The 25,266-nt window shown below is 32.2% G+C and overlaps 1 protein-coding gene across 4 annotated transcripts in view; it reads right to left on the bottom strand.

The window, feature by feature from the left end:
- LOC126748416 (regulator of G-protein signaling 17) overlaps positions 1-25,266 on the bottom strand; it is a 65,102-nt gene that overhangs the window by 28,841 nt on the left and 10,995 nt on the right. For 2 of the 4 annotated variants that reach the window (XM_050457651.1, XM_050457652.1), the window contains exons 2-5: positions 14,508-14,854; positions 8,524-8,607; positions 8,374-8,474; positions 8,144-8,310 (exon numbers count right to left, since the gene is read on the bottom strand). In XM_050457651.1, the coding sequence (XP_050313608.1) occupies positions 8,144-8,310; positions 8,374-8,474; positions 8,524-8,607; positions 14,508-14,854 (699 nt within the window). The remainder of the gene's footprint in view (positions 1-8,143; positions 8,311-8,373; positions 8,475-8,523; positions 8,608-14,507; positions 14,855-25,266) is intronic. The other 2 variants (XM_050457653.1, XM_050457654.1) reach the window with 2 other exon arrangements.

Below are 25,266 nucleotides of genomic sequence, written 5' to 3'. Positions count from 1 at the left end.
TGGTTCTGCGAATTGCATGGGGATTATCAACAGACCAAACATGCGTATATCGAAAATTGTTAATTCCGTTTCGGGTGAATGTTGCCTAAAATTTGTTCTTCCCTATGAACATTTTCAGGTCTCCTTCCTCTTCCTGCATGCCCTCCACGATGTTCCCGTAAATCGCCGGTATCCCTAGCCCATTGAATAAGAATTATGAAACTTCTGGGTGTAGGATGATTTCGCAAAGGAAAGCGGTCTGCGTATAATACCGAAGCAGCAGCAGCACTTTGAAGACACTCTCCATAAATAAGAAATATATCCACAAGTTCATTGTTTCAACGATGTGCCATTTTTAGGATTTATAAATTTAAAATTAACAACAATAAATCAAAAGTGTCTAAGACTAACTGATCGGTACAATGCGTGATCGATAATACAAAAATTCGAGCAAAAACTAAACATAAACAGACGATGAAAAACAAACATATATTCACTTTCTTTATTCTGTATGTCCCTTGTTTTTGACTGTATCGAAAAAGTTATTTGAAAAAAATGTATATTTTACCGAGTTCTATACACAGTTAAAAAAAAGTATCAACGTAAAAATTACCCTGTATAAAGCAACATATAAAACCATATTTCATATATTATATCTCATATATCATATATATCTCAAATAAAACTTATCTATAATGAATAAAAGAAGAAATGGGCTTATAAATAAAAGAAGAAAGGAAGAAATTAACTTGGTCCAACTTCAGTATCAACAAACAAAACCTAATTACAGGGGTGGCAAGTGGCAACGTCGCGCGAAACCAAATTTCTAATTTTTAATTGCACTAAACTTTAATTGATTAATTTCACTATTTTTGGTGGTCAGGTAATTCTAAAAACAGCACCAAATAGGACTTTTGTGAATATTGGTATGTTATGAGTGTTTGCAAGAATTTTCATTAAGTAATTAGTAATAAGCTGCTGAAATATTGTATACATCAATATATCATAAAAATCACAAGCGTCAAGCTTAACAATAAGGTGTCTCTTTCTCGAAGGGTTTTATCAGACGTACCACAGGGATCGGTCTTAGGGCCGGTATTATAAAAAAATTTAAAACGTTAACTTTAACTTTAACCATCAAGTTAACCTTAACAATAAAATGTCAGTTTTATAAACGTTCCATTTCTTCATCTTTGAGACGTTATTAGAGCCATGCACTACTGTCTGAAAAGATTTTTCATGTTTTTGTTTTGGCTTGGCTTGGATGTAGATATTCTTCTAAAAAGAAAGCCTCTACAAGCAAAAAATTTCAGCATTTTATATGACATATCAGATGATTGATAATACTACTGCTAATAATAATAATAATAATAATACTGCTACTCATTTTTATGCCGATAACTCCCAGTTCTACTTTTTTTCCTGTACTACTTCTTTAGAGTTTGTTGGATGTAAATGTAAGGAATTTTGTTTTTTTTCTTTTATCTGTTACATTGTAGATGATTTCAGGAAGTAAAGTCGTTTATTATTTAATATTACTTTATTTTGCTTTATTCTGCTTTGTAAACAGCAATGACAGTTTATTGATCATTAATACATATTATCAATCAGTGAAAAATGTCGTATACGTTATAATTAACAGCCTCACAATAAAGGTTACTAGATATGTGACGCAACAGAGGGTCGATGTATTTTTTTCCTTGCCGCAACTATCTTGATAAAAATAATGCATATAAAAATGACGGCATACTATCAATGGAAGATTAATATCCTAAAGATTATGTTTTTCTAGCAAGGCATAAAAACCACTGGTAAGAATCGAAATTCTCTTGATTTATGCTTGTTTCATAGATAAGGCATATTAGAACAGATAGTAAACCAGAAATGAATATATTAGAATTAATCGAGCTTTCTAGAAATAAACATTTGCTCATAATCTAGATGTAGCTGAATTGAAAACCTTTCTTGAAATGCAATACTTTAAGGCAATTTTCAGTTATAATAGAAGTTATAGAAAAATGTATTTCTGCGTAATGACCAAAAACAGGTTTGAATTACTTTTCAAGTGTCTTCTGTTCAACATTAATAGAACTCTAAAAGAACGCTGTAGCAGGAATTCGGAAGCACCAATCTGTCAATTATAGACTTATAAGTAATTAGAGTGTAAACAGTTGTGGTCAAAATAAACAGTGTATTTAGGAAAGCACTATTTAATACAAACATAGTAATGCAATTGTTAATTGCCAATAATAATAAAGTGTTATTTGTAATTATTCTTGGTATATCTTATTTTCAATTAAAGAACTCTTAAATTTAGTTTGCCCGTATGAAACGTTGAGCCCAATAAATATTCTGACTTTGATTTTACTTTTTCTAATTCTCAAGAATTTTTTTAGATAGCATTGATGAAAATCCTGAATTAGCTCTTATTTATACTAGTTGTTCTTTAACAACTGGTACAGGAAAATTCCGATTTTTAGTTGCTGTTTTTAAAAGCGGCTCAGAATTTACTGCGGGATGATTTTAAAGCCGGAGTAGTATTTACCCGTTTCCACCATACTAGAAGAGCTGAGCATCCGACATTTGTAAACAAAATGTTATTTACAGATGAGGCGACGTTTACCCGTAGGAAAGCCTTTAACTTTAGAAACAGTCAAGCATTTCAACGCGAGTTTAAAATAAACATTTCCTGCCGCTTCATAAGCAATAATTTTTTAGGGTTAGTCGAATTTCTATCTAATATGAACCGTGAATTTTAAAAATTATATATTTTGCAAACTTAACTTTCTTAATAAAATAGTGTTCATGCAGGATAAAGGGGCAGCGCACTTCGCAAAAACTGTTAAAGATTATCTAAATAGATAACATATTTCTAGATCAGTAGTCGTAACATTACTTTGGCGAGAAAGAAGCTCAAATTTTAGTCAACTTTCTTATATCTGGAAGTATATGAAGTCATTACTTTACAAAAATGAAATAAATAATGCTAAAAAACGAATACACATAAATTATAATATAGCAGGGACATATCAAAGTCCATTTACTATTTAAAAATAATGCAGTTGTTAATAAACTTTTATTGATGCATATTATACTGATGTATAGATGCATAGCAGTCAATAATAAAGACACTTTTGACTTTTTTTGGTGCGTGATTTACACTTGGTGATTTAGTACTAGTTTCCTTAAACATTTCAGTAGAAAAGATCTAGAAGACGGTCACAGGATACCACGAAAAAAAATTGACTTTGACATAAAAAAAGGATATTTTACACATGACTACTATAAAAAATTAAACAAGAAAATTCTACTAAAAATATAAAAAATAATTACGCTATGCATCATTAATTGATGATACTCTATAGGTTGGTGAGGTAGTGAGTGATCCCATGGAGAGCCCATGTAAGAGCATGCAAAGGTTATGCGTGGAAACGAGCCTCTTTGTTAATCCCGACAGAACAGATACTTTTTACGAAAACGAGACAGGCTTGCAGGACTCAGGCCGATACTAATGTATCAGAAACCTCTTTAGATCAAGCAAAACTTAGGCGTGTACCTGGAGAGCAAGCTAACATGGAACAAACACATTACCGAGGCAATCCACAAAGCATTCTGTGGCAAGTTCAAAGGGTAGTTGGTAGGAATTGGGGCATAAAGTCCAACATCCTACACTGGCTATGTACCGCCTTGATCAATAAATAATGCCCAGCAAAAAACTGGCTAGACTGCAAAGGCTGGCCGATGAGAAGCACATCAGGTGATGTGCTGAACACTCCAGGTAAACCTCGTGAGTTTGCCGGAAATTCCAAAGTGGATTCAGAGGGAGGCACTGGCATTATATGTAAGGATGAAGGATAGCGCTATATTGCAGCATGAACCCGGGGTAGCGTGGCATACGTCTATCACCAAATTGGTGGAGCATGATTGTATGGCTAAAGGTTCCTTTAAGGTCGACATCGCAAGCAAGGGAGAATGGCCCAATAAAACGGCTTTAATACAAAGGCCAGATCTTGAAAGGGTTTGGTACATGGTACGCAAACAATTCAAGAATGGCCTTCAGGACCTGGAGTGTTTTGTAGCGATACAGTTTGGGACATTTTCACTTGGAAGATATTGGACGATGTTTCAAGTGAAATATTCATTTACTTTGACAGCCAGGTTGCCTTAAAGGCCATCCAAGCACCCAGGATTAGTTTCAAACTGGTCCAAGAGTGCAGGGATGCGCTGGGCACTAACTAATTGCAAAAAAAAATTAAAATTACGCTTTTTTACTAAATCGAACCTTATCTGGCTAAATAGTAGTTTATGATCAGGAAACAAAACAAAAACCGAATACATTAATTATATTCATAATTCCAAAATTAACTAAGAAAAACTTGCACACTTATAAACAAATCAGCTATTTGTCAAATAAATTTCAAAAGACTTGTAAAGTATAATGAATAAAAATACTTGTGAAAATTAAAATAATTTTATTTCTAAACACTTTTAATGTTTTACCAATTCTCGTAATAAAAAAACATATATTATTGTAAGTGATAAACCTTCTATTGTATCTGAAGCCAATTAAGCACTACGTTCTGTTTCCAACTAAACCATGCTAAATTCCTTTTACAAAATTAAATGCTTGGAAATTGAAACAAATGGTAATTAATTTTCCAAATAATTAAAGCCCTTTTGATTTCTTTGACTTTAATTAGGTATCGATGAAACTCTTTAATCTTTGACTCATTTAGTTAATAAGGCTTGATGAACTGGTATATTTCCAGGCAGGAGAACATTTTATTAATAAAATCTATCGATTGACTCAAAGAGCGATTAGCTTAATGTTAACAACTTTCGACCTATTTCATTAATAAGTAACTTTAAAAATGTCGAAAGCATCGTTTATATTTCTATTTATATATGGAATTATCAACAGGTATAACATAGTGAGTACAAACAAACACCTCGTAGCAATAGCCAAACAGTCTTTATTTAAGAAATATGCTATTTTCTATACTTTATAATATACATTATATACTATATAAAGTGAAATTAGTAAATTAGTAAGTAATCCTAGATTAAGATCCTGTATATACCCGCGCCCACTTTTTCAGACATATTAAAAACTCAATTTTATTTATAATTTTACAGCTCTACATGAGGAATAGAGAATTTTTATACTGTTTCTCATACACGGAATACTACGTGATGATAAATTTTAAATAAATCCTTAAGGAATTTCCTATAATTTTTCCTTTTTTTTCTCATGAAACATTTATAGGAAGTACTCATAATGCTTGTTACAGAAGTGCTAAAATAATCGGAAAGACAAGGCAAGGGAAACGAAATAAAGAAGTTAATAAGGGTTAAGTAAAGCGCAAAAACGGGGTCATATAGAGCTTCAAAGACATCGGTTCTTATGCTGATATCTCTAAAATTAAAATTAGAAAAATATGTTATCTGTTGAGCAATTTGCAACCGAACGATTTTCAGATTTTTTTGTTTAGTAGACTTATCTTAAATCCATTAAATTATAACAAAAAAGAATTTGGATGAACCAATTTTTAACAAAAAAAAAAAGAATATCACGATTTTCCTATGCTTCTTTTTACTTACAGACACAAATATTAAAAATGTACTATAGTATTATCGCGAACTAATCTTAATCTTTTTTATATTGTTTTAAATTACTTTTATTATATTCCTATATCAAATAAAAAATATAACGATTAAAAACACTTTTTTAAAGTTGTTTCCCAAATTGCCTCCATTAATTTAAGCACGTGGACGTTTATAATTTACTGTCAAATCATTGACACACAACCCATTGAGGAGGACCAATACTGACATATTGGAGAGTTCTCGAATAGCAATTTTTTGAAAATGACATTTAGTAAGACCTTTTTGTAATTTTTTAGTGCAGAATATGGTTCATCCAAAAATTTTTTTGTTTAATGTACCCTTTCTGTAAACAAAACTTTTTAAAAAAAATCTTAGTCTTAGAGTCTTAAATTGCTTAAGCCACGAAGTGTTTTGACGGCATGCGTAAATAAATCCAGGGGGCCCAATTTTTTGTATTATTGTATATCTAAGGTAGTATAGATAATATTAGGCTTGCAAAAACAACAGGACCGTAATCTACCCTAAATATCTGGTAGTTCGGGTTAGTTGTCTTTTAATTATTCATTTCTTCCTTGAGGTCACTTTTCAATATTTCCAGGCAGTTAAGGCGACTTTTCTCGTGCGATGCAAGTTTTTATGAAAAAAAACGTTGCTTCTAGGAATTTGAGGTTATTTTTCAACTTCTTCCAAGCGTGTGAAGTGAGTTTTTATGCACTCTAAGATCCTCCAGGTTGTCGGAGTCACTTTTCCAAGTTTCTCCATTAAATTAAATTGAGTTTCCATATGTTTCAAGATCCTGAAATAATTGTTTTTAATAATTTTTTCCAGACAGTTGAGATCACTTTTCAATATTTCCAGGCAGTTGAAGCGACTTTTCTCGTGCGTTCCAAGTTTTTATGAAAAAAAAATGTTTCTTCTAGGAATTTGAGGTTATTTTTTAACTTTTTCCAAGCGTGTGAAGTGAGTTTTTATGTACTCCAAGTTCCTGAAAGAATGTTTTGTTTGTTCCAGGCACTTGGGTCAATTTTTTAACATTTCCAGCCAGTTAAAGGAAGTTTATTTGTACTCCCAAGTTTCTACAGAAATGTTCCGTGGCTTCCAGGTTATCGGAGTAACTTTGCAAAGTTTTTCCTGACAATTAAATTGGGTTTTCATATGGATATGTACATCCTGGAATAATTGTTAATTTTTTCAAGGTATTTGAGGTTACTTTTCCACATTGTCAGTCAGTTAAAGCGGTTTTTCGTGCGCTCCAAGTTTTTGGAAAAAAATCGTTTCTTCCAGGAATTTGAGGTTAATTTTTAACTTTTTCCAAGCAGGTGAAGTGAGTTTTCATGCACTCCAAGTTTCTGGAAGAATGTTTTCTTTCTTCCAAGTACTCAAGTCAATTTTTCAACATTTCAAGGCACTTAAAGGAAGTTTATATGTGCTCCAAGTTTCTATAGAAATTGTCAAGTTTTTCATATCAGGTAAAGTGAATTGTTAAGTATTTCAAGTTCTTGGAAGAATATTTTGTTTCTTCCAGGAGCACTTGGATCAATTTTTTCAACATTTCCAGGCAGTTAAAGAAAGTTTATACGTTTCGTTGCTTTCCGTTTATCGGAGTAACTTTTCAAAGTTTCTACAAGCAATTAAAGTGAGTTTTCATATGTTTCAAGATCCTGGAATAATTATTTATTTCTTCCTGGCAGTTAATGTCACTTTTTAACATTTTCAGGCGGTTGAAGCGACTTTCCAGTTTCTCGAAGTTTTTGGAAAAAAAATCGTTTTTCCAGAAATTTTAGGTTAATTTTCAAGTTTTTCCAAGCAGGTGAAGTGAGTTTTCATGTAGTTCCTGGAAGAACATTCTCTTATGGAAAAATTAAAACACTTCTTCGCTCTAAGACTAGGCAGTAGGCATTATTTCTCTTTCTAATTCTAGGCAGTTGGAACTATTAATTAGGCAGTTTTTTTAAATTTCCAGGCAGTTGAGGCCATTTCAAGCTCCTTATTTAATTAATTTTTTCCTTCCAGGCAGTTAAAATAGTCACTTAACCCCAACCTTGAAATGAATTTGTGATTTTTTTATTATTTTCTATACAGAATTGAAAGAATCAAGCATTCCTTGCCAAATATCTTTGCTTAAACGCGATTTATTTTCAAAAAAAAATGTTAATTTTAATATAATTTGTATATTTATATACTTAGTTATAATAAATCTTCAAAACATCCTACATTTTGGAATAATTATTTTTAAAATCCGCTTAAAAAAATTAATATTTCTATTATAAACTAAATATAATTTAAAAAAATCATCATCGTTTGCAATTAAAAAATCAAGAAGGCATTAACAGTTTAAACGATTTTTTGTATAAAAACCTTTCAGATTTTTACAAAGTTTATGTGATACAACAATTGTAACAGTTCATTCAACATCTTCTCTTGTTTGAATGTTTAATTTTAAAATTTATTATGTTTAACCTGGACTCCAATGTATTATCTCCAAGTCAAACTCCTTTTAATTAATAACGCCGCTTTACAAACTTTTTATATATGCCATTAAAAATTTAAAATTTACCTCAGTAGATGAATCAGGATGAATATAATGCATATAAATAAGCCTGGACCATCTCTCGATGTAACTTCGATCATTATGCTTCTTGAAATCTTCACAAGCCAGCCAGAATAAAATGTTCTCTTCGGAGTATTCCCCTTTTAAGAAGTTTCGAAACACTTTTCTCCCAGCTATGAAAACATATAGAAAAATGTAATTAAAGTTTATTTTTTTACACGTTAGGAAGTACGTACCGTTGCTGTTCATCAGCTTATCAAAAGATTTCGACCAGCATCGAAGATCGTCCATGGTGACACGGATTTCCTCCATCGCCCCCCTAGAAATTTTTTTCCGTCTTATTTTTTTTTATATAAGTTTATGATTGTAAATTCATAAAATCTTACGGAGAAACGCACGTGTCCAAATCCGATGTAGAATTTTTAGCAGTTCCGTTTTCGTCATTCCTGTTTTCGGTTGTTGAGGTAGTCCTAAAAAAATAAATTACTTGATTTATAGATACTCACTATTTTATCGATGATATTAAATATATGCTATGGAATTAGTAATTTGTTTAATTATCTAGTTGATTTTCTTCACTTTAGAGCTTAAAAAACAAAACACAGGTAAACTCACATCGAGTCTAATAAACACGTTAAAACAAATATTGTTTCTGTAGCGCAGTACAATAAATACTTGTAAAAACACCTTTCCATTGAGAAGATAGCCACAAATCTAATATAATAAATAAACAACGAGTATCATCCTTGCCTCTAGGCTGTATCTACTAAACATCGTATTACCGCGAGTGAATGAAATTTTAAATAATTAATGCAAATATATTTTTAGAATATGCCAGGATTGTATTGGCATTACTTCGTATATCTACCACGAGAGTGCATGACCGATATCTCAATATGGTGATTATATTAAAAGTTGTTTATTTTTCTTTTCTAAAACATGCATATACGGTGTCATTGCGAGAAGACACCTAAAAGGAAAATTGAATTGAAAATTGCAGTTTTGCTGCTGGTATTCGGAATGGACAACTTGTTCAGTACACGAAATTAAATTTGTGTTTTTTCTTTTCACGAAGTTAAACAAAAAAAACTTATAGAAGAAAACATAAGTTATAAGAAATTCAAATATAATAAAAAACGCACGAATGCACACGAATTAGTGAGAAAATGTTTTGTGTTTTCCAACTAAAAAAAAGGCATACCTTTGCTTGTATGTGATGTAAATACTTAAAGAACACTTAGGTGTTGAGAAGAGTTGAGGGCTTAAATTAGTCAATACGACTTTATTTCGAATATAAAGGGTACTTTTGGGTATTTTTGCATGAATAAGAGACCTTTTAACTTCGTCAATATTTATTATTTTTTTTTTTAAATTTTCCTGGCATAGTACACCAGTAAAACTAAAGGTAGAAGTATATCTACAAAAAGTTAATTCCAAATCGAACTAGAATATTTAAATATTTATTTCCCTTGAAAAAAAACATCCTGTAAATTTAATATTGATACTTGTTTATAAAACTTCAATAAATTATGAAGAAAGTAACATAAAAAAATAATTTGGCACGCCCACAGAAATAGGTAAAAAAAATATAAATTGAGTGTTATGTAATTTTTGTTACTCATTATTTATGTTTACACTTTTTTTGCATTTAATTTATATTGTATATAATTTTTATGTATATATGTAAATGTATATTTTACATGCATACTAGTGACGTTTTCAATAAATTAAATTGTTAAAATAGAAAAAAAGTGGCTTTATAAGGCTTGATAACTTTCTTTTAACAAATTTTGAATTTTTAAAAAGACAAACACTTAAGTATCTAGTAAATTTAAACAAATGAAATAAACAATACGAATACCATAGAAGTAAACAAAAACATTAAACATTGTTTATAGTAAATTTTTAAAATGTAGGACACTAAAATTTATTTACTTTTTTCAGGTATATGCAAATTGGAAATTGAACTTTTAACAAACGTGTTAAAGCTAACTTCAGCGCAATAGGTATTAACCCCTTATTTATATTTAATTTTTATTAATTAATTGCTGATTTTTTTGTATTGGAACACTATAAAGCTTCTCTTAAATAACAATACGAAAAATAGTCTACTGGATTTAGGTCAGGGGCTCTTATAGCGACCAAGAAACCGCCCCATCATCCAACGATTTAGAAATTGATTGTCTTGGTATTCCCGTACATCCATACCAAAATGTTATAAATATAATTACGATCATGTTGGAAATTCATCCCAACCATTCCAAAGGCAGGCAAAAGATTTCGTAAAAAGTCAAAATAAACAGAACTATTTCAGTGTAGCTGAAATACATAGGGACCGAGTAGGGAATTATCAATAAGGCCACATCAAACACTGACTGCAAATTTTTGTTGGAAATGACATGAAGGTGGATTTTCGATATGTTGGATATGATACGGATATAAATTTTCTTTATGAAGCACGTGGTAATCTTAATAGAGCTCCCATTCTTTTACCACTATTCTCGAATCTATTTTAATACTTTTCTTAGGATTTTTACGCACAATGTCTAAAACGTTTTGTTCCAAAGGTTCTTCCTTTGAAAACTTTGGTAATTTGGTATTCGTCGGCTTGGAAAACATTTTTAATATTTCTGAAACACCGCTCTTCCATTACCATCACAATATTCCTAATAGAATTAATATCTGCATACTCAGCATTTGAAAATAGTGGCATCATCTTTTTTACGATGAAACGCTGGTTAAAACTTCATTGCTTTTTGACAAGTTGTCAAAAATAGCAATAACAATGTTCATTAAATAAATTTAAATGTAATGAAATAAGAGCAAAGAATGAAACAATTTAAATCCCTTTAAACCAAATTTTCTACCAACTTCTTTGAACATTCTAAATGATTTTTTTTATCTTATTTTGCGTATAATTTAATGTAGTTTTACATTAAACAACAGGGTGGTTTTATACATAAAATTTAATTTTTGTAGATACGTTTCAAGTTTTAGTTGTATTTGTGTATTATTGTGTTAAGATTAAAAAAAAATAATAATAACAAAACCATCGTAGTAAAGTCACATTGATCAATTTTAGTGCCCAATTCTTGAATAAGAATCAAATAACATATTTTCGTTTTGTTTTACCCAATGCTTTGAGGAGCTACAAATTATCATTTCGAATTGAGAGAGTGGACGATTATTTAAAAATTATTAATTCAAGCGTTTAATCATTCAAAAGTTTAAAACATTAAAAATGCAATTTTTGTTCAACAAAAGTCATCTCAAACTTCCAAATTCTTAGTAGGTTACTAAGAAGTCATTTATATAGAAAGAATCAATTTTCCCATGAATTAAATTAAAAAAAAATTATCTGCAGCAAAAAAATATTTTATAAAATAAATATTCTTTTGCTATACAAATTTTATAAATATTCAAAATGTCGTTCAAATATTGGTACAGTTATTGTTCCGACTATTCAAAAATAGCTCTAGGAGCCGGTTTTAAATTTTGACGTTAACGAGTGAAAAGAAATTAAATAAGCTCAAATAAAAGAACTAGAATTTCTTTATCTATCTATTGCTATCTATGGCGCCCTCACGACCAAAACTTTCCGGAGGTAAACTCGCCTCCCATTCGGATCTCCGGGAGGCTGGTCAGGGGGGTCCATCAGGCGGATCAAAAAGCCTAAAAATCAATTTCTGCAAAATCAGAGGCCTAAACACCAATATTAATGCAGTACACCAACACCTGCAATCAAATAAGCCTCACATTCTGGCATTGGCAGAAACAAAGGTAAAACCTTCAACAACAAATGTTCACCTCATTTATCCTGGATACGATCTACACACCCGATTTCGACTAAACTTTGGATTGGCAGTATTTGTCAAGAACGATTTGAGTTGCCAGCGGGAGGAAACGCTTGAACTTGCGGACTTCGACGTCATGTGGTTCAAAATAATAGCCAGTGGTGCCACGAAATTTATCTGCTGTATCTACAGACCACCAAGCGACACCCAATATAGACAGCTCTTTTTGAACCTGGTTGATTGCATTAACCATCTGCAAATTGACTACCAAGCGCAGAAATCATCGTCATGGGTGATTTTAACGTTCACAATATCAACTGGCTGCGCTTCTGCAACAAGAACGACGATGAAGGACGAGAAGCTGAGCTATTTGCCACCATATGCGGGCTTACGCAGCTTGTGGAGGAACCTACCAGAATCCCCGATCGAGACGGCGAGTTCGCAAGTCTCCTAGATCTAGTCTTAGCTTCAGACCCTGACTCGTACACTGTATAAGTACATGCCCCCCTAGGAACATCGGACCACAAATTGATAACAGTCTCTTGCCAGTTGGAGGTTAAAACGCAGGATCCTCCGATGCCGCGGAAGGTATGGCACTATAAATCAGCAGAGTGGAACCATCTTCGGGAATTTTATCGCTTATTCCCTTGGAAAGAAGTCTGCTTTAGAACCAATAACATCTCAGAATGTGCAAACCAAATTACAAAGACGATCTTGGCAGGAATGGAAGCTTATATCCCTTTTTCTACTAAATGCGGATCAAACAACAAGCAATGGTTCAATCTGAATTGCAAAAAGGCAGTAAACACTAAAAACGCAGCATAACGCAAATGGCGTCAACATCCTTCCATCGAAAATCGGAGGAACTTTTTAGCCTCCAGAAATAGCTGCAAGCGGATTATTGATGAATGCAAAGAGAGTCACAACAACAGGATCAAAAACAAACTGCTAAACTGCCCCAATGGAACAAGATCTTTCTGGTCGGTATCGAAAGCCATTAGTCAAGGATTTGCTAAGTCGGCCTTGCCACCCCTAACAGCAGATGATGGTTCTATCGCGGTAACAGCAAGGGAAAAAGCCAACTTACTGGGTAAACTCTTCGCGTCCAATTCTACTCTGCACTCGCAAGGCAAAACACCGCCATATTTGCCAAGGGTGAATTCATCGATGGGAGAAATTTCGTTTCCCTAACGAATTATAAATAAAATTCTTAAAAGCGTAAACACCAACAAAGCTTCTGGACCCGATGGAATTCCAGCCCTAATACTAAAACGTTGTGCAGACGAATTGACTCCTCCCTTATGTAGACTGTTCACGGCATCGTATAAGCAGGACTAATTTCCAACAAGCTGAAAAACTGCTCGAGCGCAAGCTGTACCCAAAAAGGGTAAGAAGACGATGCCCTCCAATTACCGCCCCATTGCACTAGTTCCAGTAATATCGAAGATTATGGAGAAAGCAGTCAACCAACAACTGTTAAGATATCTGGAATCATCTGGACTAATCAGCGATCATCAATACGGCTTCCGAAACCTTAGATCCACCGGCGATCTTCTCGCTTACGTCACACACGTCTTGTGGACGGAGGCCATGGAGAAGCACGGCGAGTCCCGCTCAGTCGCTCTTGACATTTCCAGGGCATTTGACAGAGTGTGGCAGGAGGAACCAAGCTCTCCTCAATCGGCATACAAAACTCATTATTGAATTGGATCAAAAGTTTCCTTGAACAACGAAAAATCCAAGTAGCCGTCGATGGATACCTCTCCGACAAATTTAACATTAACGCTGGAGTCCCTCAAGGATGCATTCTATCCCCCAGCCTTTTCTTGATATATATCAACGATTTGCTAGAAACCACTGTCAATCCAATCTACAGCTTTGCGGACGATAGCACACTTATTTCCACATTTAAGTCCGCCAAACCAACGACAGCCGCAAGTTCTCAGAATCTAAAGTTCTCAGAAAGTACTTAGTGAATTGATGAGCTGCTTCTTATCGAGAATATACTCTGGCCTAATTACATACGGATTAATCAGAAATATTGAGACGATATTAAGCAGCTTTGATGAATAGAGAATCGATAGTATTTTCCAATATATCCAGATAAAGTTCGCCATCTATTTAAGTTGTTATAGGTCCTTCTCGTTCTATTTACCTATCTAGAAATATAATTTCTAACCATTGTCCGACTAAAAGAACATAGTGAGGAGATGCTTCTTGTTAATAATTAAATCTGGCTTTACCAAATAAAGATTATATATCCCTATTGAGTTTCCCAATTAGGTTTTGATTTGTAATCAATGGTCTAATCATCTGGTATGATAAAAAAATTATCGTTTCATCAAAATCGCCTTTAGTTCGCCTCCAAACATATTTTCATGTCATAGAAATCAAATTTATGAAGTATCACAATTTTATATACAGAACCTAGTAAATTATAAGTGGTAAGAAATATAATAATTTCACAAACATTTGTTGAAATATTTTTAATGTTCACTGATAAGGAAATAGTTGTGATATTTTATTTAAGGGAAGTGATTTAATAGATATGTGTGTATCTATTTTCAAGAACTTACCAAGGGCATTTGCAGCAGCAGCAAAACAACATACTGCTGCAGTGCTTAGATCTGGTTTGCGACCCTTGAGGGCTCCCAGACTGAGGTCCATTTTGCGGGGGGCCAGTTGCCCCAGGCGGGGTTCCGGCCCCTGGTGCCGGTGTCCGTGAGCTTAGGGACGTGGCTAGAGCCGATACCAATTTTTCGTCTTTGCGCCCTTTACAGCCGCGCGAAATTGTATGCAGCTGCACTCGTGTAGTTCCTGAGATCTTTGAAGAGGAGGGGCCTGCTGTTGGGCCACACTCAGCTAAATGGAGCGAAGTTGGTGGAGAGTGAACATTGCCCCTCTCAGGTACGCTATAAGACATCTGAAAACAAAATATTTTTAGTACTTTAAAAGAACTGTAATAATAATTAAAAACAAAATTTGTAGGTGTAATTTGAAACTGACAATTTTCGTGGGTAATTGAAATGAAAATTGGTGCAATTCGAACTCGCGATCTTCGGATTAATGCACCCAAATTTTTCTGTTTGTTGAAACATTCAGCCTTGATTAGTAAGAAGTGTTTAGCAACACGTGTCATTTTGAGGAATATTGATTTATTTCGTACATTGTCACGTCATGTGCAGAATTTCCCAATATCGAGGGTTTGTTAAATTATCGCAAAATTGCGTAATTCTATGCTAATTAGAATAATCCTGTGGCTAGAACCTTTGAATTGATACTCAAATCACAAAACTATATTACCACTATCCAAAACACTTTTTTTCACTCTAATGTTGCATCTTCGGGAGAAGTTTAAAACTATTTTGCGATTTGCTAGTTAAAATGTTTAAAAAATTATAATATTGCATATATTTTAGGATCTAAAAAGCCGGAAATTAAAAAAAAAAGTGATTTAAAGACATAGAGCAAAATAACAGTTTTTATTGCCACTTTTATGGTCATTTAAAATGGATGATAAAACGTTTCGTCTTTTAGCGTTTAATAATAAGAAAATAGTACTTATATTAATGATAATAATGAACAACATTTATTATTTCACATGACAGACATTTATTTTTCATACATATGTAAAAAAGTTAGTCCATGTAATTGTCTAATTTACTTTTTTTATGCGCGCCATCATAAACTCTGTAAACAAATCTGTTATTCTCAAATACAAAACTTTTTTAAACGTTCTGTTTAGACTTTCCTTATTATTTTATTAGTCCGCCAATGCATTTACGTAAACTATAATTTTAATAACCCCGCCACTTAGCCTGTCTGTCATTCTTGTCCGAAGTCACTTTTTTTTACGCAAGTCGTATGTGCACGTTGCACTTGAATCTTAGAATATAAATTATTTTTACATCTTCATTAAAATATGTAATTGCATTAAAAAACTCTGTTTTATTGAGGAGAGCAAGAAACAAGAAAACCAGAAAACTGGTCCTTAAAAAGCCCACGGCAAAACGTTGGACCGACTGGATCACATATAATCTTGGTTAGATGAATAGAAAATATAAACAGGTTCTTCGTACTATACACAAGCAGCAATCAAGGTAGATTTTAATCATATTATCAACATACAGGAAGCAATTTTGCCAAAAGCCAGCAATCGCATGAGGGATGCCAACAATCGCCAATGCAACAATCGCCACGAGAATCATCGAGCCATCTTCGTGGATCGATTATAGATTTATTTTCGATTTTTATGTATTTAAATCATTTTATTTAAGTTTACAAGTTTAAATCAAAAGGAATATTTTGTTTACCCTAGCATTATAGTGTCATATGTTTACTTGCTGTTGATGCTACACTTTCATTCATCGTACATTTTAACCATTTTTGCACTTTTATTATTTATCTGGAATATTCATGGGAATATTTAGATCATGCAACATAATTTAATTTATGTTAATTATACTGACGGTAATTAGCTATTCAAATATTTAATAGCAATTTTGGATTAACAATTTTTATTGCAATTTATCAGAATGGCTAATGAAACGCAAGACAAAAAAAATTTATCTTTACCAGAGGATATTTCAAATAAAATTAAAGGTCTTTTCTTAGCACCCAAAAAAATATTTGATGCACTTTCACCTTTTACTAATTTTGTAAATACGTTTTTTGACAATTACAGTATGTACCTTTACATAATTCTAGTTTACCCAAAATTAAGTTGCCTGAATTTTATGGTTCATATGAACTGTGGCTACAATGCATCACTTAGTAATATTTTAAAAAGTTCTCGTATCTTAAATCATGCTTAAATTGCCAAACTTTTTTTTCTTTGGTAGTTGTCAAGTAGTCAAGTATATAGTAGTCAAGTAGTTGACTCAAATTATACCGTAGTTTAGGATATCCGATGCGAAATATAGGAAAATAAAAGGGTCATTATCCAGGCCCATATGAAAGCATTTTTTGATATTCAGATAAATCAATTTGATGAATCAATAAAGAATCTCATGTTGCACTTAGAGGACACTGTAAATCTTCGCTTGAGAGCTCTAAGCTTATTGGGCTTACCTGTTGATCAGTGGATAACTTAATATTGCCACAAGGGGGAAATGGGAAGATTTTTCATTACAACTCAGTGAAGATGCTCCCATCACCGCCAATACTGTTGTCATAGTATTGGTAAATTCCTGTTAGACAATGTTTGGTAAATAAATAAATAAAATAAACTTAAGTTATATATTTAGGTCTAATATTCATAATTCCACTCAAGGATTTGGAAATAGTCTAACCGACATTTCTCGACAAATTAAATCATTGCGATCTTTGGTCGTTTGGTCCTGAATTCTTAAAATGTGATAAACAGGAATGGCCATGTGCGCCTTCTAAAATAACAAATCCTCTGGAAATCAAACAACATTCTCTAGTACTCTTAACCACATTTACACAAGATCTAACTAATAAACTGTTTTTCTTCATATACATGAATACAAAGGTTGATTGCCTTTTGTTTAAGATTCATTAAAAGTTTGAGAAAAAAGGAATTAGTTAGTATTGCCACTATTTTAATTAGACAGGAACTAACAGATGCAGCAATCATTTTGTGTAAGATTGCATCGAATTCGCTTGACCCTTTATTGTGAAGAATGGAAAGGCTAAAAACAGAACTGTGGTTAATTATTATCGGTGTAATATACACAGATGTATGCCTGTATGGCTCACCACTAAGGCAGCCCATTTCGAACTGGCAGTAGATTTGTCCTCAGAGGAATTTCTTAGCTGCCTGAAGAGATCATTTCACGAAGAGGCATTTACGCCAATATATTGACTGATAACTTTGTGGGTGCTGAACGCGAACTTAAGCTAACAGTTAATATTATATTATGTACTTCTAGCTTCAAAGAATTTTTTAGAGCATAATCAGACTGCATGGCATTTCGCACCACTATAATATGGTCTCATTTTTGGAGGACAAATGCTTAATCAGCAACATTTCATTTGGAAAGAATAGTAGGAAATGCTCATTTAACTGATGAATCTTGTCGCATACAGCAGCAAGTACAACTAAGCACTCGATTTCCTGATTTCAAGACTTCCACGGCATTTTTTAGGGTATTATTTTTTTCCTTGCATCCTGCTAAATCCTGCTTTAATGTTAACACATCCTGTCTCGTTTGCTGTAACAGCTCAAAAACTTCGTCGTATATGCATTTAATTTATAACTAACTATACGTACAAAATCCGGCTGCGGTACGATCTATAGTAGAGCGATATAAGAGATTAGATGATTAATAGAAAATTTTTTAGATAGAGTTTAGTAGATCAGAGTTTCGTACTAATACTTAATGCAGCTTATATTTCGTGTTTGATAAGACTCATTTAGACAAAGTTGGATATTAGGCAAGTAAGTAGGGAAACTAATTACCAACCATTTATTATAAATGAAATAATTAAATCTTTGCGATATGCAAGATTTGCATCTAATTATTAAATAAATCATAAATTTCTAGGTTCAGCTTTCTAGTTACAATTTTTTTCGTTTAAGTTATCAACTAAAATTGATTTAAACGTATTTTTCTGATACAAGAAAAAGAACAACATGAAAAAAGTTGCTATGATACAGATATTCACTACCTACAATAAATCTTGAAATAGTCTCTGAACAAAGACGTCAAAAGATACTTGTTAGCATAGTTACTTTTGTAGAATAATTATGGTAAAGCAGTTTTAATTAAACTGAAGAATAATTCTAAGTTATATTCAACGAATTTAGAAAAGTAAATTAATTAGTTCTGAACCATGCTATCCTAAGGAACTTATTAAAAAATTGGCTTTTTCAAAAGGAAAAATTAAAAAATCTTGTCAAAATATGAAAACGTCAAAATGTCCAATGGGATAGGCAAAAAAAGTGAGAAACAATTTAATAATTGAAACGACTTATGTCGAATAAATTTATTGGATATGTCATTAATTTAAATTTAGATATACGCTACGGAAATCAATTATTGCAAATAAGCCTGGCAATAACTAATTAATTGGTTACAATATATACAGGGTATCCGCTAATTATTGATACTAAATGCGTTATAAAATCCTTATACAAAAATACTTAATACGACTTAATAATACTTATCCAATAACCAAAGCTTATTATTGTGGTTGTGATATTAACGAAGATAGGACAGTTTTTTTGATAACTTCAAGAAAATCAAACAAAAAAGTCATAAAAAACTATATTAAAGTAGCTCAAAGTTACCATTTTGGAGTTATTGTATTCACTGTTATTTGGTTGTTAGTTATTGTTGGATAAATTGAACTTTTTCGTTTGTTTGCAACAATATCCAGATACAATAAGTTTTAAATCGCAGAAATTAGAAATATGTATCCTTACACGATATTCAAAAATGTAGCAAGTATTCAAATATCACTTAAATGAAAAAATAATATTTACGTCAGATTAGGAGAAAAATATACCTTTCGTTCTTATCGGAGTAACACAAGGCGCCTGGTTATTCCGATAACCTAAAACTCTGGTCAAAAAGAAGACTTTCTGGTCCTTATAGAGAAAAATCAGGGAATAAGCGTAAGACGTATTGCCGCGACAACTGGAGTAGGCAAGTCATATATTTTGTAACATTTTTCAGGAAGATAGTCTGTATTCGTATCATTTCACACCTGTGCAAAATTTATTAGAAATAGATTTGGCACTCAGGTTGGAATTTGTACGTTTCTGTCGTTGCCGAAGAGATACATATCCACTATTTTTAAACAAAATATAATTTCCGATTAAAAAAAAACCGTTATAAACATGGTGGGTATAAGAAAAGTCTTTTTTAATATTCGAATACATCTGTGTTATCAGTAACAATTTATAGGGTAACTACTTATTAATTTAAGCGAACGCTTGGATTTTTACAAACTCAATTACCAAATTTTCACGATAAAATTCCTCTGGATATAAGTCAAGATATATTGTTTATGTTAGATGGAGCGCCAGCACACTTTTTCAGAAATGTTCGAGTACCTAGACACCTATTTTACCCTCCACCATTAGAGAATAATTACGGCAGATATTTACAAATGGTGCACGCGTACGTTACAAAACGAACAGCTATCTTTTAAATCAGTTTTAAATCAGAAGGTCATTTTTTGCATTGTATTTTTGATAGGCCTAGTTTTTAGTTATATATCAACTTTTGAATATAGTAAGAGTAGTTAAATCGTCATATTTTTGCATAAGCAGGCTGTGATTTTTTCCATGTATTATCAATTAGCGAACACCCTAAATTTATATACATACAGTATGGCACATCATGAGGCATTAGAGGGTTGGAAAGCTCTTTTCGGCAAGATCCAAAACAAGTCAAGTTTATTTTCAAGTCAAGGGGTTGCAGTTTTGATGCATTTTCTATAGCAAATCCTTCAACCCTCTAAGTCATCGGTCATGTTTCTTATGGTTGGCACCTTTGGTGTGACACTCAAATCACGAGACAGTTTTACCACTAACCAAAACTCTTTATATTTTACTCTCGACATCTGTTTCGTTAACGGTGTTAGCATCTTCGGGAGAATATTAAAACTTTTTCTAAATGTAGTGTAATCAAAGTTTTAATCTTCTCCCGAAGATGCTAACATCGTTAGCGAAACACATGTCGAGAGTAAAATAACGAGTTTTGGTTAGTGGTAAAACTGTTTGGTGATTTAAAATTTTTTAAATAAAAAGTACATAATAACCCGACATATTATGGCGTCGTTTATAAAAATTATGTGTGTTAATTAAGACACTTAAAAATATAGTATTAAGTATTTGAAAATTATTGTCCTTTTAAATTTGTCATGTTATACTCAATTGCAAAAAAAATAAATATTAAGCTTTTTTTCAAAAACACTCAAAAACATGGAAATAGGGTTGCAGAGCTGTTTAACCAGCTGACAAACCTGGTTTTGGGGAAAATTGTTCTGTGTTCGCGAATGGTTGGCTAAGTTTCGCGAAACAGGTTCTGTTTATACCAAAAAAAGGAAAGCCTATAACAAGTAACCCTACCATGTAGTATTAGAGAAAATTGCGATGAAGATAAGTTAAGTAAAATACAATTTTTCGTTACCAGTCGCGTGACTCATAAAAGTGTCCAACGAATATTAAAAAATTATAAGTTCTATCTTTATTAGATTCGGTTAGTGCAAGTCAATCACTTACAAAATGTTGAATAAATGAGCAACCAATAATAATTTCCTATTTAATAGGTCTTTTTCGGATGGGTCGTTTCTCCTTAAATGCTTTAGTAAATCGTGACAATTGTCGTTACTGGGCTGATACCAATCCAAGGGTTTTTCACAAAGCAAACACTAAACACCTTTAAAAGTTGATTTTTTTTGTGGGAGCATATAAAAAGCAATGTTTACAGTATTCCATCTGCCCCATTGAAAGTTCTGCAAACGCAAACCATTGAGGTATGTCGCGAAGTCAGGTCATAAATGTTCCAGTGGACGACAGGATAAGTGGAAAGTGGACGACAACGAAGATAACCTGTATCACTCTATGGAGGTTGGCGAGCAGCAAGTGCAAGTAATGCTCAATCGAGCATACATTTGACTACTATGGAAAGTTTTTACTAAGTAAAATTTAAACAATGTTTGCATATGTTGTAAGAGAATGGATCGATTTTTAAAAGCTAAACAGCAACGTATAGCGAATTAAAAACACTTTTTAATAACATATCGTTTGACCCTTATTTCCATAAAAAAAACATTGGGAGATAATCCCCTCTTAGAGGGTTGATGTTTCTGCGTCAAAACTTGATCCCTTCTTCTGATGAAATAATTAAGATAATTCCACAAAACTCCTTGATACACTCTTCCATGTCTATATTCTTTTCGGAAATGATCTAACTAAAGATTAGATTAAGTTTTAGGTTATTTGTCATACAACTGCAAATATTAAAATGATCTGTTAGTAAACCTAAGCGTACCAAAGACTGAATTACCTTAAGGCTACTACAAGCGACGCCGGTGGATTCAGTAGTCTTACTTTCGTATTGGATTTTTTTAAAATAAATATGCCAAAAGACTCAAAGAAATATAGAAAATAAATTTTTCTTAGTTTCTCTAGTCTCGACTTCTTGAATTTACCTTATAATACGTATAATAAAAATTTTCAAAATTACGGTTTGCATTTTGTTAATTTTATTAACTCAATATTTATCGAGTTTTAAATGAATACTTTGTTGCAATTTGTTCTTATTTTGTCTTGGGGCCACATGCGTCTAAAAATAGCATCATAAAAACAACCGCTTCTAATAATGATGAACACCAGAGGATATCGCGTCATTTAATTTATAGGTACGTATGTGCCGCAAGTGCAAAGGCTTTTGAAAATGACGTAGTTGGCTTTCAATGGGGACACCCAACTGACGTATCTATTAATTTAACAAGCGTTCTCTCTTCTATGAATAGATAAGCTTTTACTGTAGAGCTATTGTCCTCCTCCTTCCTCCAGTCTCAATTAAGATTACCTGGAATATTGCCAAGGAAAAAAAGGGCCTAAAATTTTATGCCGAAAAGAGTTTTTTATTAATTATTCTAAAAAATATCCAAGTAGGTAGAAACAATATAGAACGAATATACGTTTTCTCCTTGTAGTCAAAAAGATAATGGGTTCACACAAAGTTCTCTGTCGAGCTGTAGCTTTCATAGTTAATGTTAACCCTAGTAAAAACAAAATACTAAATTTTATTTTTTAATATATTTAAATTAATAAAAATTATCAAAAGGTCTATGTGCTAAATATTAAAAATACTAAGCTGAAAGTAGCATACAATTTTGTTTTTGATGTAACATAACCTCAATCAAATGTGATATTAGTAAAGAAAGGTGGAGATAAAACGGAAGTATCTAATTGCGATATGTGCAAAAATAAAATATGTAAAAACTACTGAGATTTGACTTCTACTACTACTAGTTGTAGTTGCAAAAGTTACGAAATTCTGTACAGCCGTGAATGTCTCTCACATCAGTCACTAGATCATATAAGAGAGGTAATAGCAACAAAAGATGCCTTAATTAAAAGTAAATACAACACAATTCTAGATAAATCATTAATTATTGAGATGCTTAAACAAGAGGACATAAAAAGAGAAAAAAATAGAAAAGTTTAAATATCGATTAGCGACCAAACGAAATCCTATAGCCAAGTTTTAATGCAAAAGAAAGAACAAGTAGTGATCATTTAACGCAAAAACCAAACCCAATCTAACAGAACAGGTACAAAAACAAAAAAAGACCCCAGTTCTTTTTGGACTAGAGTTTTCCCGAGTCAAACACGTTTTAAATGGAAGTATCATCATAGGATGTGGAAACTATACAGGTATTTTAGAAATTAATATAAAAACATAAAATATATTCGATTATAGGATAAGTCACATATACAATATGACGTCAACGTATGTAGATTGGAGGTCTTGTAGTTTTGATGACCTATAAATGTCATTTAGTGCTTTAAATGTTGGAAATTTGGACATCGAACTGAATCAGGCAATAATAGACAGGATGCATGTTTGAAGTCCACCAAAGGCAACAAGGCCATTCAAAACTCTGTCAAGGCCTATATCAACAGATTATTGTATTTACAAAGGTAACCAAAGATTCAGTATCCATATCGGATTTATTGGTAACTGACAAACCATAAGGCACACATGAAGTTTTCACTATTCCAAAAATAAGGAACCATCACATGATAATGAGAACACTAGATGATAGGGCCTAATTTAACCTCGTAAAAAATATATATAACTTATAGCCACATGAATTGGATGTATAAAAATTCACTTAACATTAATATTTTAGCTAATGATTTGACAGACATCATTATGAGTACCTTAAACAAACGCTCCTGCGCATGCTCGTGTTCAGGAAAAATTTGTCAACACAAAATGGGCCAATAAATTTTGGTGGATGCCAGAAATTGGATCTGAAATAAATACTCGTACAAAAAAGCAAAACCGAAAGAAACATAGTAGTATCTAATACGTCAACAAAATTCAATGAGAATGCAAAGAAAGAAAAGCTATGAAGATCCTGTAAAAAACATACAAACTTATTCAAACTCTGGCAATGGGTGAACTTCGATCAATAGTTAAGAACTTAAAAAACACAGATGGCATAGATGCAAACATTTTAAAATTATCTTTTGAAGTTACGGGAGCTAGATTGTTGTATCTAAATGATAATGTTCACGGTCTGGGTCATTCCCAGTTTACTGGAAGTTGTCAATAGCTACCCGTATAGAGAAAAAAATAAATTTGTAAAGATATTCTGTGCTTTGCGTTGATTTTGGTACACATGATTTTTTTATGAAATTGAATTCCTACATTTTACAATCATTCTAAACATTAGAAGAAATATTGGTGCGGCTATTTGAAAAAAAAAGTTGGGGTGGTTTTTAGGGGATGAATTTGTCAGGGATAGTTTTTTTGAGTAATTTTGGGTAGTGGTCCTATAATTATTAAAAATACATTATATTAAAAAAAAATATATTCAAGAATAAAGAAGTTATAGCCTGTGACGTTGATTGTGGGACACCCTATATAATAAAGTTGTTGATCAAATAGAATATTTTTCGCTAGTAAAGCTTATTATATTCTATTTACTGTCATCTATTCTATCCTAGTAAAGGTGAAAGTTCAACTGTCTTTATATAATAAACTTTATTATATGAATAAACTGATTAAAGCCTATCATGTTTTGAAGAATAAATATCGCCATTTTGGCAATACGAAAATTAACAAAATTGCAGGAAAAATTTGTACCCTAATTTATCCATATTTGAATAGTAACCAAAAAATTTATTTTATATATTTCTTAAATACAAAAAACTTCTGTTTTAGGATTTTGAAATTGTTATATATTGCAGAAAACAGAAATCTTTACATTTTTAATTTTTTTTTGATCCCTTATATTTTGCAGTGTTATTTCTTATATTTTGCCGATTTGTTTTTAAGTATGATTAGAATATTCAGATTTAAAGGTCTTGATTTCAGTGTCCATTTGAAGAGGGACCTCATTTGACATTTAAGTGATAGTATAATAAGGTGTAATATTTTCCAAAACAAATAAACTCGCTCAATATTAATATTTCGTATTTCCTGAAATGTTTTGTGATAGCAAGATAATAGGAATGTTAACTTTTCAATTTACACACAGTATAGTATCTGAAAATTTTTGCTGACTGATACGCTGTGCAGATGTCCTCTTTCCTGTTGCCCCAAGCGCGCTTGATTAATGTTTTCAAGTTTTAAATGGGTGATTCGAAACATAAACTTTTTAAAATCCAAATTTAGT

This window comes from Anthonomus grandis, chromosome 22, assembly GCF_022605725.1.
Source record: "Anthonomus grandis grandis chromosome 22, icAntGran1.3, whole genome shotgun sequence".
In the NCBI taxonomy this organism is placed as follows: Eukaryota; Metazoa; Arthropoda; class Insecta; order Coleoptera; family Curculionidae; genus Anthonomus; species Anthonomus grandis.
This window is presented reverse-complemented; position numbering and strand designations above follow the sequence as displayed.